General features: G+C 38.3%; 1 protein-coding gene across 1 annotated transcript; it reads right to left on the reverse strand.

Annotated features, from left to right (window-relative positions):
• Positions 1-10096: 10096 nt before the first annotated feature.
• Positions 10097-10701, reverse strand: LOC149203953 (uncharacterized). The gene has a single exon (XM_089400280.1). The coding sequence runs from the start codon at positions 10662-10664 to the stop codon at positions 10263-10265; it is 402 nt and encodes a 133-aa protein (XP_089256406.1). The 5' UTR covers positions 10665-10701; the 3' UTR covers positions 10097-10262.
• Positions 10702-13412: the final 2711 nt, after the last annotated feature.

The raw sequence follows: 13412 nt of genomic DNA on the forward strand, positions 1-13412 counted from the left end.
TATTTTTTTAATTGTAAAATCTGATTGGTAATCACTTTATTGTTTACTAATATATATTATTATATATTATTGATTTGATATAACATTATTTATAATAATTCTTCATTAAAACTTTTTTTTACTTGTACTTTCCTATATTTTAAATTATATTATTATTATTCTGCAATTTTAAGGTCGCGGTCAAGCTAGACACCTTTGACTACTAAGTCTATGAAGGCATGCATACTCTACCCCCCTGGTTTTGAACCTGTAACCTCTTAGGAGGAAACACATGCTCTTAACCATTAGGCCCACTTAAATTAATAATTATTAATCAATAATTTAACTATTAATTAGCCCTGAGGATTAGTTTAATTGGTCGAACTATCGTTACTAAAGTACCTAGCCATTTATGTGATCGTTTTGGTTAATCTACCCTAGATCAAATGTCCCAATAAAATTACAATATTTACCAAATATTCATGCCAATATTTATGAATTACCACAACATTATGCTATTTATTCAAAAGGTTCAATGTCAATGCAATGCTTCATATATTAATCTTAGCTTAACTTCTTCTTTTTTTTCATCAAAGCCCATCTGGATGTGACATATAAACTATATATTTCCTCCCAGATCATCAGAAGCCCAAGTGAAATGCCAAAATAGATATTGTCTAGAGATTGTACATAGTCCATGTCTCCATAATAAAAGCCATAGCCAAAAATAGTAAAGAAAGGAGTACATATATCAAAAACCATCCAAAATAAAGTCCAAATATATGAGAAAAACATGTGCCCAATGAGAAACCTGATGTGGACACAGCAAAAGAAACAAAAACAATGAAAAATGGTGGAGACAAAGGTCAGGGGAAAGACTTGAAACCAACATCTATCGAGCATCCATCCACCTCCAGAGTGATATGAAACCCCTCCAGTGAGTCGAGGAGACCTTGCTTAGATAAAGAATCTGCAACAATGTTGTGTTCTCTATGTAAGTGTTGTATAGTGACGCCCAGTAGATTATCCTGAAGATATTTGATGTGCCTCAACCAACCCTGTAGATGATGGCTTGGGAGTCTCCGTATATGTTGATGTTGTGGATGTCTAGAAAGTCTGCGAACTAGAGCAACCCCCAAAGCGCCATAGCCTCTGCCTTCATGTTAGTCCCACCTTCGCCCCCCCCCCCCCCCCCAAACCCCCCCCTAGTGGATCCTATATTGTGTGTGGAAGTCCATGCAGATCCAAATCCTGCATCTGCATCTGCCACCCTGTTCAACACCATCAAAAAAACCAGTTGGGTATGAAATAAAAGGATCATCAGTCCCGTGAGACACCATAGGTGGATGAGACAGTGGCTGTTGCAGTGGATCCATCGAAGTTTGTATGTTATCTATGATCCTGTCATTGCTGAAAATTCTGTTATCAAATAATTCTTTTTCTATCTTTTCAGATCTCCCAGAAAGTGAGCATTGGGATGGCTCACTGATGCCTTTTATGGATATTCCACCAAAGTAAGCATGTTTCAATGGAACAGTGGTCAATGTATGTGAAGGAGAGAATGACAGACAAACCGTGCCAAATCTGAACCGCAATAGGACATCTTAAGAGAATGTGGACATTGTCCTCCTCCTCCCGCCGGCAAAAAACACAAATACCAGGTCCCAGAAGGCCCCTCTTCTTCAAGTTCTCCCAAGTGAGTGTCTTGTTCTACCAAACGAGCCAGGTGTACAAAATAATCTTGTATGGGATTTGTACATTCCAGAACTTGGTGAACCAACAATGGTCATGGTAATTATGTGTGCTGCAGCAGATGTAATTGTAAGTATCCACAACTGAGATGGAACCCTTTTTAATAATGTCATCCCACCCAATCTGATCTCCCAGATTAGATTTGCATATCCCAGCATTCTGGATCTCAACAACAATGTTCCTCCAGGAGTTGGCCAAGTCCCCTGTAGACCCAGTTCATCCACCTCTTTCCAAATCGGCATGTTACCCGACCAAACTCGGATGGCCTGATCAAAATATATAATACCCCTTGTGTAAAGACAATGGGTGAGTTCCGTAGTGTAATACCTGTGCAGTCCGACCCCAAGGATCTTATCCCTCCCAATGATGATCTCCTTCCTGGATCCCATGATCCAACAAATCTGTTCAATGAACCAGTGCCGAACTCTGTTGAGGTTGTTCCATATAGCTGATCCATATACCTTGCCCACTAGTCCCTCTCTCAACCAGTGACAAATCTTAATCTCCTTAAGATATTTTGTCTTGATGATCTCGCTCCAAATACCTGTGCCAAGAAGTCCCCGCCATAGAGATTTTGTGAGGAGTTCCCACCCAAAAAGCTTTATGTTCAGTATGCCCCAGCCCTCCATAGCCTTGGGTCTAGTGATCTTGTCTAATTTAACCAGATGGAATTTATGCTTTGTTTCAGATCCAACCCAAATGAATCTAGCAATAACACAGTTAATCTGTTTAATGATGGATGCAGGTATGCAAAATAGGTGTGCCCAATATACAACTAGTTGTTGTAGTACCGATTGTACAAGAATGACTCTGCCTCCAAGTGTAAGACACCTGTGTGCCCATCCCGATATCTTCTTGTGGAATCTATCCACGATCCATAGCCAGTCTTGGTTGCGATATTTATTGGGCTTGATTTTGTATCCCAGATACTTCAAACCATCCCCAATCGGAATAGCTCTCACCCCAAAAAGGTTTGAAATATATTCAATATCCTCCTGCTTACCTTCCCCATATAAAATTTCTGACTTGTCCTTATTCATGTACAACCCAGATGCGCTGCCAAATTTGTGAAAGATGTTATGAAGAGAAGTCCACATATTTCTGGATATGATCCCAAATGTAAGTATATCATCAACAAAAAAGTTGTGTGATACCCTTATATCCCGCCCCATAGGCAAAGGCAGATATTCACCCCTATGGCAAGCATGTTTAATCCTGTGGTTGAGTTCATCCATGATCAATATAAACAACAGAGGGGAGAGCGAGCACCCCTGTCTCAGCTCACATCCAGTCCCAAAGAAGCTAGTTGGGTATCCATTAATGAGGACAACAAATCTAACAGTTGTGACACAGGCCATAATCCATTCAATGGTTGGGGTGTGTAGTCCAATTTTGTGTAGCACAATGTGTAGTAAGCTCCAATCAATGTTGTCATATGCCCGCTGCAAATCCACCTTCATGATTGCAACTTCCAATTTCTTAGTATGTATGGTGTGCATGCATTCCTGTGCCATTGCAACCGCATCGTGTATCAGTCTGTCTTGTAGGAAGTCGTATTGTTCCAAAGTAATGAATTTAGACAGTGTGTATTTAATACAGAGAGCAATGATTTTGGAGATCAATTTATATATCAGATTACAAAGTGAGATGGGCCTATAGTCCTGGAAATACCGCAAGTCACTCTTCTTAGGGATAAGGGCTATATATGTGGAGTTGATCTCGTTAGTGATGCTCCCATCCAATCTAGACTGTTCCACCATTTGAACCAGGTCTTATCCCATAAGATCAAAGAAATGTAAGAAAATTTCTACAGTCCATTCGTTAGGTCCACGACATTTGTCTTTGGAATAAGTTTTCAATACTAAGTGGACCTCCTTCAATTCGACCACCTTGTACACTTCTTTGTTCATATCTTCATCAAACATGTTGGGGTAATATTCGGATGCCCAAATTTGGTCCTCAATATTCACATTGCCCCTACTTTGATATGCCTGCTCAAAGTAGGCAACCACTGCTCGTTGAATCTCTAGAAGGGTGTGAACCTCACAATCATTGGAGTCCTTAATGTTCCAAATGGAATTTATCTTCCTTTTATAGTTTGCATTCCTGTGGAAAAACTTCGTATTTCTATCCCCCTCCTTTAGACATATAGCATGCCCAATATTTTTTCTAGGTCCTCATGATGTAAGAAGTGAAAGCTATACCAAGAGTTCATGAGACGGCACACAGTGGAAACATATCCTAATAGAGTCTTCCATTTATCTTCCACCCAACTCCTCATCTCTTGTTCTGGTAGATCTGTAAAATACCACTTTCTAACTAAGGCCAACTTCTGCAAGTTGAGAACTTTGTCCAAAATTACATCATAGACAAAACTGAGTAACTGTGTTTGTGTGGTGGTGCAAACCGCACTTCTCTTTTCCTTGTTTTTATGGTATTGTGGAGCATGTGCTCCACATGTCATCTGATGGTAGAATGTGTCAAAAGCAACATAATCCATCGAGTGTGATTCCACCTGTATGCCCGTTAGCCCGTTAGAGCAGTGTGGCGTCTGAGTCAGACCACCCAACTTGCTAGCAGCGCAAGTGGCCTCTGCAGCCAAGGTGGCATTAATAAAAGCCTCATGTGTTGAGGTGTCAGAAAAAAAGGGATCATGGACATCCATGGGCCCAATAGAGAATGGGGCAGTCAATCATGGCAGTGGTGGGTGATGAAATAAAACCAGGTGTGTCAGTCAGTGACGAGAGTAGATAGATATATATGGAAAACATCGGGAGGGAAAGGAATGTCACATCTGACAAAGTGCAGGAAACCCAATCCAGGAAGGAAGGTCATATATATAGTAATGTCACAATAAGTGTCCTGCCCCCAATCCCAATGGGAAATGGAATAGAGATCGGGAATGTCCAGCAAAAGGCATAGGAAAAATAAAAAATAAAGGGCCCTAATCATAAAATGTACCCCTCATATAGTCCCCACGGATCCATATGCAGCCAACCACCCCACCATCATTGCATATTCCAATTCGGAGATAAATGAGGATGTCAGAGGCCACTCGGGCAACCAATCCAAAAATATAATCTATATGATATTTCTCAAAAACCAGGCCACCCCGAAATGGCAAAGATCTAACACCAAAAGGTACCCACGGAGCAAATATCCGCACCAACTCCGTCGTCGTTCCACATCCCAATTAGGAAATAAATGGTATAGCACAGAGTCCACCCGCTCTACCAACTCTCCAACCCCCCAATAGACCTGTACAGGTGAAGTAGACCACCCCGGTTGATACAGACAATCAGGACGTAAAATTTGAATTACGTCAGAAAACAATCAATCCAGTGAATGTAGGATCGCCGGAAAAACCAAAGCAAATGCAGACCAAGATACCCCAGCGTGTGCGCTTCCAAAACATGGGTATCAAGCACAACAACAACAACATGCACAACCCAAGCAGGTCCACCAATGATTACAACATCGGACGCCACAGTCTTGGCATGGTCTGGATATAATGAATGAATCAACCCATTTGTGCCAGAGGATGGAGAAGTCAGTGGTATCAAAGCAGGAGTCTTGGTCCCAAATTGATATGGGACAAACAAGATGTAGAATATCAGTCCACCAAGGCATGTGGTCTACATGTACAGAAAGCCAATTGGTCACAAATAATATGGTATAGGATGTAGATGGCAATGAAGAAGAAACCAGGATGTGGAAGATCTCCAAGGTGATGAACATAAGCATAACTCAAATTGGACTGTAGAGGATTATCCCGAACCCAGAGATATGAGATAGTATACCCAGCCAAACCCAGATATGCTCTAAATAGTAAAAGGAAGGAAGTGATATTCAAAACCCAAGGGAAAAAAATAGTGTAGCCAAGAAAATGTAGCAAATAATATCACTTTGGTACAAACCAAAACAACCAAAACCAAAACCAAAAACCAAAAAAACTTGTCACTCGCAGACCAGCCATGTTTGGATTCTATTGCTCTAATTGTAAACCTCCATTACCAGCGTCGGTGTACCCAAGATCCACACACAAGCTCCGAACATTAATCTTAGCTTAGCTTATAAATATATATAAGTGAATATATAAGAAGGATATTTGTTGAATAAATAACTAGAAAGTATCTTTTCTTCAAATTAATAATGTTGGTGTTGATTCAATGGTGGGTGCGATAATGGTTCTAAAGGACATAAAGCTTCACACTTGCGAAGGAAGTTGAAACCCACACTTGTGGGTATCTATTGTTGAAGAACGAGCATACATAAGTGTTTACGAAAAGTTAAGCTCACTATCAATCGATGGGCATAAGTCAGAGTGGTAGGGAAGGAGAGTTCTTTTCACTGAATCATCCATAAACGATCAAATTTAAATAGCAATATTGCCCCAAGTTGGAATGAGATTCATGAAATTTGAGTTGTATCTATACAAGACCATGTTGAACAAGCAATCCCAGATTTCTAAATTTGTAATTAGTTGAACCATCACATTATCATCGTTTAAGGCAGATTAGAGTTGGACCACTTCTCAATTTGTGCACACAGATGACTTGTTAACTACGCATTGCTAATGATGGATACAATTGCAAATGGTGTGCATGATTGCATGACAAGTAAAACTTTTGGGAGATTTTTAAAATAAGTGAGATTAAATTGAGATTATTGTAATTTTTGAGGATGCGGTTTAATGGTTAAGTGAGAAGGTTTGGTCTACAAAAATTTTGTGCTCCAATCTCAAACAAGATTATATATACCTGATCTAAACAAGACTATATATACCTGAGACATACATCAAGCATGATTTTTTTGGTTGGAAAAGATTAAGATTCAATAGTTCATTCCAGAAATAAATTATGTATGCCTATCGATTTACTCCAACTCTAAAAAGGAAAAATTATTGCCCCGTCATCACAATCACAATGCTTTTCTTCCTTTCGAAAATTCACAATCACAATGTAGCCATAGACTTTGCTTCTTGAAAATGACAGTCATCCGGCATATGAAAAATTGTGGCCCTAAGTTTCACACAGACAAAACGTATTTCAATGGAAATTTTGAAGTGTATAGGTTAGAACTCTGTTGGTCTCAATTTTCCATGTCTATAGATTTTCCATGGCTACAGTGAGAGAGCCTTGGCATCCATTAAACTATGTATTTAGTAGAGGTTTTAAGTTTCTTCTCCATCTATTCCATCATTATATGTCTCTACTTGTTTCGGGTGTTCTCTTCTTAAAGTTGAGCATGGTTGGTCTTGGTCTTCCCATGTTTATCTATTTGTTTTATCCATATTTAGTGTGCAAGGTCCTTTTCAAAATACTAGCAATTTTGTTGTGATCAAGTTTCTCTTCAAAGTACTAGCAATTTTGTTAGGGTCAAGGATACAATTGCACTAATACTGGGCATCCATTAAACTATTTTCTTAGTAGAGGTTTTAAGTTTCTTCTCCATCTGTTCCATCATTGTATGTCTCTACCTTTTTCAGCTGTTCTCTTCTTAAAGTTGTGCATGGTTGGTCTTGGTCTTCCCACATTTATCTATTTGTTTTATCCATATTGAGTATGCAAGGTTCTCTTTAAAGCACTAGCAATTTTGTTATGATCAAGTTTCTCTTCAAAGTACTAGCAATTTTGTTAGGGTCAAGGAAACAATTGCACTAATACCAATATGATCTATAAACTAGGGAATTATATTCGAGTTACTTTAAAGTTTACTAATATAGATCTTATGTGGAATTTAACTTTTGATCTTTGTCTTAATTTTATACAGAAATTTGTCTTTAAAAAAGCTACTAAATCTATATTCTTGAGAAAAATTTGAGTGCAACTTCACTAATCCCTGTCCTTCAATAATCCCTGTTCTTCAATAGCATGGAAGGATGTTTTGTTGGTTGACTTTATAAGGCTCACTAGGATTTTGTCCCTGATGTAACTTGCATACAAATAGTCAACTATCAATAATCAAGAGTTTGACTTTAGGCTCCTCCCTTGTTAATCACAAAGTAGGAATGCACCAAATGAACATTCTTTGTGGCTTCTATTGACTTGAGATTCTTCTCAATCAAATGAAATAAGACACTTCCATTGAGTGTTTGCTAGTTCAAACGTCAATTGAATTGCATATGAGTACTTGATTTGCTTTGTCCTAGAGAAATTTAAAATAAAACAAAAAATTACTAATACCCAAACGTTGCTCTCCTTCCCAGGTGAAAAAAACTGCATCTTAAACACATTTATACATAAAACCTTGAAATAAAGACTAGCCTAAAACTGCATTCTTAGACACATATATACATAAAACCTTGAAATAAAGACTCGCCTTTGCTTTCCTTCGTTAGGTGCTTATGAATCTATATCATCTATTAATTAAACTAAACCATTCATTCATTCATACAACAACAATGAAGCAATCTTCTTTTGTTTTATTGTTCCTCTGAATTTAATAACACTCGTGATATAATTGATCACAAAAGGCTATGGATCTGATTAGGTCGATTCCTTGGGCATCGAGCCTCAAATTATATTGATGATATGAACCGCATAATCAATTGAATGGATGGCTACAAATATACAGAGTTGCATTTGCATCATCCAGTGTACAAGAAATTGACCCAGCAATAGAATAGACCAAGGTGAAGGGAACTTGACTAGGCTATGAGAAAATTGACCAAGAAGAAATCCAATCAAAGAGATTCCCTTTACTAATGTCGTCTATAACATTGCGAAGGCACAACCCTACAACTCCAATAAAGAATTTTGATTACCTGTAATCAAAACCTATTCAATAAAGGATTTTCTGTAAAAGTTTTTTCTGTAAACAAAACTTTTGTGAAAGCACAGCCCTACATGTAAGGTCCTCGATTAGTCGACTCGGTTGGGTGCCGGGCGGACCGAGCACGGACACGGGCACGCAGGCGAGTTGGCGGGCGCGCGGGCGAGTTGGCGTGCACGGCGGGCGCGCGGGGACATGGGCGAGTCGCGCTGCACGCGGGCGAAGGCACGGGTGCGGGCGAGCTAGGCTGCACGCGGGCGGGCACGCGGGCGCGGGGCGAGCTGGGCTGCATGCGGGCGGGAGCGCGGGCACAGGGCGAGCTGGACCACACGGAAAAGCGACGTTTAGGCGAGCGGCTTGCGACGAAAGACATAACCATTGCGACACTTGCAACAATGAAAGGATTGCGATGGAAGGCTTATACCCAACGAAGCGTGGAGGAGTTAGATGGAGGCCGACTCATGCTAGAGGGCTGGCCGACATGTGCAAGGGCATTTTGAAGGGTATGTAAACATATATTTGGGGGTCGGCTGGGCAATCCACCACCCACTCCAAACAAGCATATATATTAGTGCGTTTGGAGCTCATTTGGATCAACAAGTTCGATCAAGGATCTTCGCTCAAGGCGCAGAAAAAGAGTGTGCATTAGAGACAAGGGAAAAAGCTCGTTTGGATCAACAAGTTCGATCAAGGATCTTCGCTCAAGGCACAGAAAAAGAGTGCGCATTAGAGACAAGGGAAAAGCGCACAACTCATGCGCTTAGGAGTTGTCTTGTGCACGGGTTGAGGGCGTACTTGGTGAAAGATGAAGGTTGGGCAAGGTGTGCCTGTGACTTGGTGGAAGTGTAGATTTGTGTGAGATTTGAGGAGGGAGTCTTGGTGACTCGGGTGAGCACCCTCCCACCGTGCAAGGTGTGCACAAAGGTTGTAAAAGGATGTTTTGCCTCTATTGTAAAATTGGCTAAGTATAGACTTGGATTTTGCCAAAGATACTTGTGAAGCTTGTATTATTGAAGAAAGATTGATTAATATATATTGTTGGGCAGACTCATTGTTCAGGGAGTTGCCCCTCCCTTTATACTGTGCAATTGTTGTTCTCTTTTATAATCGCTGATGATAATGAATGAGTATGGGTGTTTATTAGTATAAAGGTTATGCATAATAATATTTGATTGCGAAACACAAACTAAATAAGAGAAAGTGAATTAGGCGTAGTCCATGAACATTAGTATTGGTGAAAAGAAAGTGTTCGATGGTGCCGCACCTCGCCAAGAGCGGTTGGAAGACTACCGCAGGCCTGGGGGCGTGACACTACACCTCCAATAATGCCGAATTACCTGTAATCAAAACCTATTGAATAAAGAGTTTTCTGTAAACAAAACTTTTATGAAGGCACAGCCCTACACCTCCAATAATGAAGAATTACCTGTAATCAAAACCTATTGAATAACGAATTTTCTGTAAACAAAACTTTTGTGAAGGCATAGCCCTACACCTCCAATAATGAAGAATTACCTATAATCAAAACCTATTGGATAAAGAATTCTGTAAACAAAACCTAAACCAAAAATAGCTTCCCCAGTAATATACATCCCCTCTTAACACAATTTGGACTGAAAGGAGATTCTGGCAATGAACTCATATACTAACAGGGCATCCATAAGATATAAGCCATACAGAGCTTTCAAATTTATTTTAAAACTTTGCCCAGAATCAACCAATCAAGCCCAGGATGTATATACAGTCAAATCTTTTGTTCAAATCTGGTCAGGCCAGAGGAAGGTCCCCATGGCGTAACTCCGCTTGAACGCCAAATCTCGTCTGATGGGCAAACCGTATTCATGAAAAAGATTATTGAGCTGCCACTCGGGCATCGATTCATAATCGGCCTTCGAATACCGAGGATAGTGCGTGGGCAATTGAAACGCACAGGGGCCGTCTCCCCCTCTATTTCTGGAGGGAAAACCCTTATTTTTATCGCCATTTAAGGACCCTGAAAAGGGGTTTTCCAATTCCAGGGCCTTGGCCTCGGCCTCCAAGGCAGTTGGACTTCTTTCCCATCCGAGCAGTTTCTTTCGTATATCTTCCAGCGAACAGACGCGCCAGAGGCCGCCGCCGCGCTTTTCATTTTCAGGGCACCGTGGCTCTATGGCAGGCATTTTAGCAGATTCAAGTGATCGCCAGGTATTCAACTTTGCAATCAAAGAGAACATCGGTGAATATATATATATATATATATAGACACACGAGAAGATGGTTGCGGGGCAGGCAACCAAAAAGGGTACGCGAACCTGTTTCGACATATAAGATTGTCTACTGTCAGTCTTCGTCGCAACTGATCGATTGTGCGTATGCCACGTGGCAAAATATCAAGAAGCCAAGTTCTCTTCGACAAACAAAACGTAAGGCTCCGCTTGAGTATCGCATCGCTATTCACAAGTGTAATTGCTATTTTACACGATTCAGGCCGCACAGGCTGGCCGGACATTCCAGAAGCTTTTTCATGTTCAACAATATAGATGTTGTATTTAATGGTGCTAATCTATTTCCACCATCAAAAAATGATTTAAACATTTTTATAGTTGAATTTTTCGAAACAAAAAATGATTTGATTTTGAAAAGAAAAAAATTAGTAATATTAATAAATAACAAATAATAATAATAATAAAGAAATAAATTTTGCTCAAAATTATCACCTCAATAAACAAAGGCTTAAATAAAATAAAATAAAAATTCTAAATATTATTATATATCTTTTTAATTGCTAATTAAGTCGAAGGCTTTTCTATGGTGAGGTTTATCCTCACGACACTGTTCAGATTCGTCGTCCCTGAGAGACTTTGAATATGTGTCCCTCCCCTCCACGCACTCCCCTCCGTTTAAAGTTGTCGGCTTTTCTTTGTATAGTGGTGCAAATGCTAGCGAGATAATACTCAAAGGCAAATTTGTTGGTGTTGTCTATAATTTTCAATTGATGTAGTTAGTTGATGATGATCACCCCATGCAAAAGAGATGGGTTAGATTTTGCATAGATATCTACTTCTTACTTTATTGAAAAAACATCAAAATAATAAAGTAGGATGCTTAATAGGATTTCCATAGGGAGTCTTAAACAATGGACTTTCTACTTTCAAATTGTGCCCAGTATTGATCTCTAGATTTTATTTAGTTTAGTAGACATTTGTTTTCTAGTATATTTGAGAATGACGAAGTGATATGTTCACTATAAATTTTCTTGGTGGGTATTGTATTATGGATCATATTTATATTAATATTCATTTAGGAGAGAACTAGCTTAGTTATTTGCTATCTTTTAAGAGATGAATCGATGCTTTATTATATATTTGGGATAATTGAGTGGCATTTTTATGATGACCCTTGAGTGAGTATTTAACCATGGACCCAAGATAGGGTTTTGATTTATTGGAATAATTTAATTTGAGGTCACAATGTAGTACTGAAGCTTATTCGAGACTATTTAACATAACCACTTGATGTTTTCAAGCATTCTATAGAGTGATATGCTCATTACAAAACCTCCTTTTGAGTATCCCATCATGGACCTTATCTAACTTGGTGGGTCCATGCTTGTTGGCATTACCCACCTAGTGCTTTTTGTATATTCAAGAATAAATGAGCAACATGTCCATTATAAACCTTTGTGGCGAGTGTCTTTAGATTTCATTTAATTTAGGTGACATTTGCTTTCTAGTATATTTGCGAATGACCAAGCGACTATAAATTTTATTGGTAGGTATTGTATTATGGATCGTATTTATATTAGTAGTCATTTAGGAGAGAACTAATTTAGCTATTTTCTATCTTTTAAGAGATGATTCAATGCTTTATTATATATTTGGGATTGAGTGACATTTTTATTATGACCCTTTAGCAAGTATTTAACCATGGACCCAAGATAGGGTTTTGATTTATTGTAATAATTTAATTTGAGGTTGCAATGAAGTGAGAAGCCAAATTGGATACGAGATCCCTTACTGATAACCACTCAATGTTTTTGAGCATGCTTCGGTTCAATAGAGTGATATGCTCATTACAAAACCTCCTTTTGACTATCATAAGATGGACCTTATCTAACTTGGTGGGTCCATGCTTGTTGGCATTACCCACCTAGTGTTTTTTTGTGCATTCAAGAATAAATGAGCAACATGTTCATTATGACCCTTTGTGGCGAGTGTTGCATTATGGACCTCATTTTCCCTATTGATTGGTGTGGGAGAACCAAGAGAGATGGGTCATTGCCTTTTTGTAAGCATAGTCTAACTATTCTATATTTTTTCCTTTTTCATTATAATTTGACAATACAATTATTTGTGAGATTGTAATTTTTCGTTGTTTAAATTTCATTTTCGAATGCATAAATAGATTTAGTGTCATGAAAAACTTTTGGGAACCTTAGATTGTGTACATTACACAACTTAAACTTACAATTCAACAAATTCCTACTAGATTTTAAGCAAAATTTGCCCAAAAAAAACCCCAAAAAACAAAAACCTATAATATTTAGACTACACTCTCTTTTAATATATCTAAAAATAACCAAACAACATATCATAAACCCCAACTATTAAATTACAAAATTTATTTAACACCAATTTAATTATTTATAATAATAATCAAATTTAAAATCATAACATTATTAAATATCAACTAAACTTATATTCCAAGTTAGTTTATAAAACCTTTTATGTAAAATATACCTTTCCTCGACACTCTTTCTTATATAAACTAACAAAAAAATTTCCCAAAAATCTTTACAATCCAGACAACAATCTCTCACATAAAAGTACAATTTTAAAATAATAGAGTTTGTAAAATAATTAAATAAATAAATCATAATTTAAATAATATATTTTTTGTGAATTTATAATTGGATTATCTCAAATTAA

Source organism: Pinus tabuliformis, chromosome 2_1 (genome assembly GCF_031772625.1).
Source record: "Pinus tabuliformis cultivar Carrire ecotype Pingquan chromosome 2_1, CPIR1, whole genome shotgun sequence".
In the NCBI taxonomy this organism is placed as follows: domain Eukaryota; kingdom Viridiplantae; phylum Streptophyta; class Pinopsida; order Pinales; family Pinaceae; genus Pinus; species Pinus tabuliformis.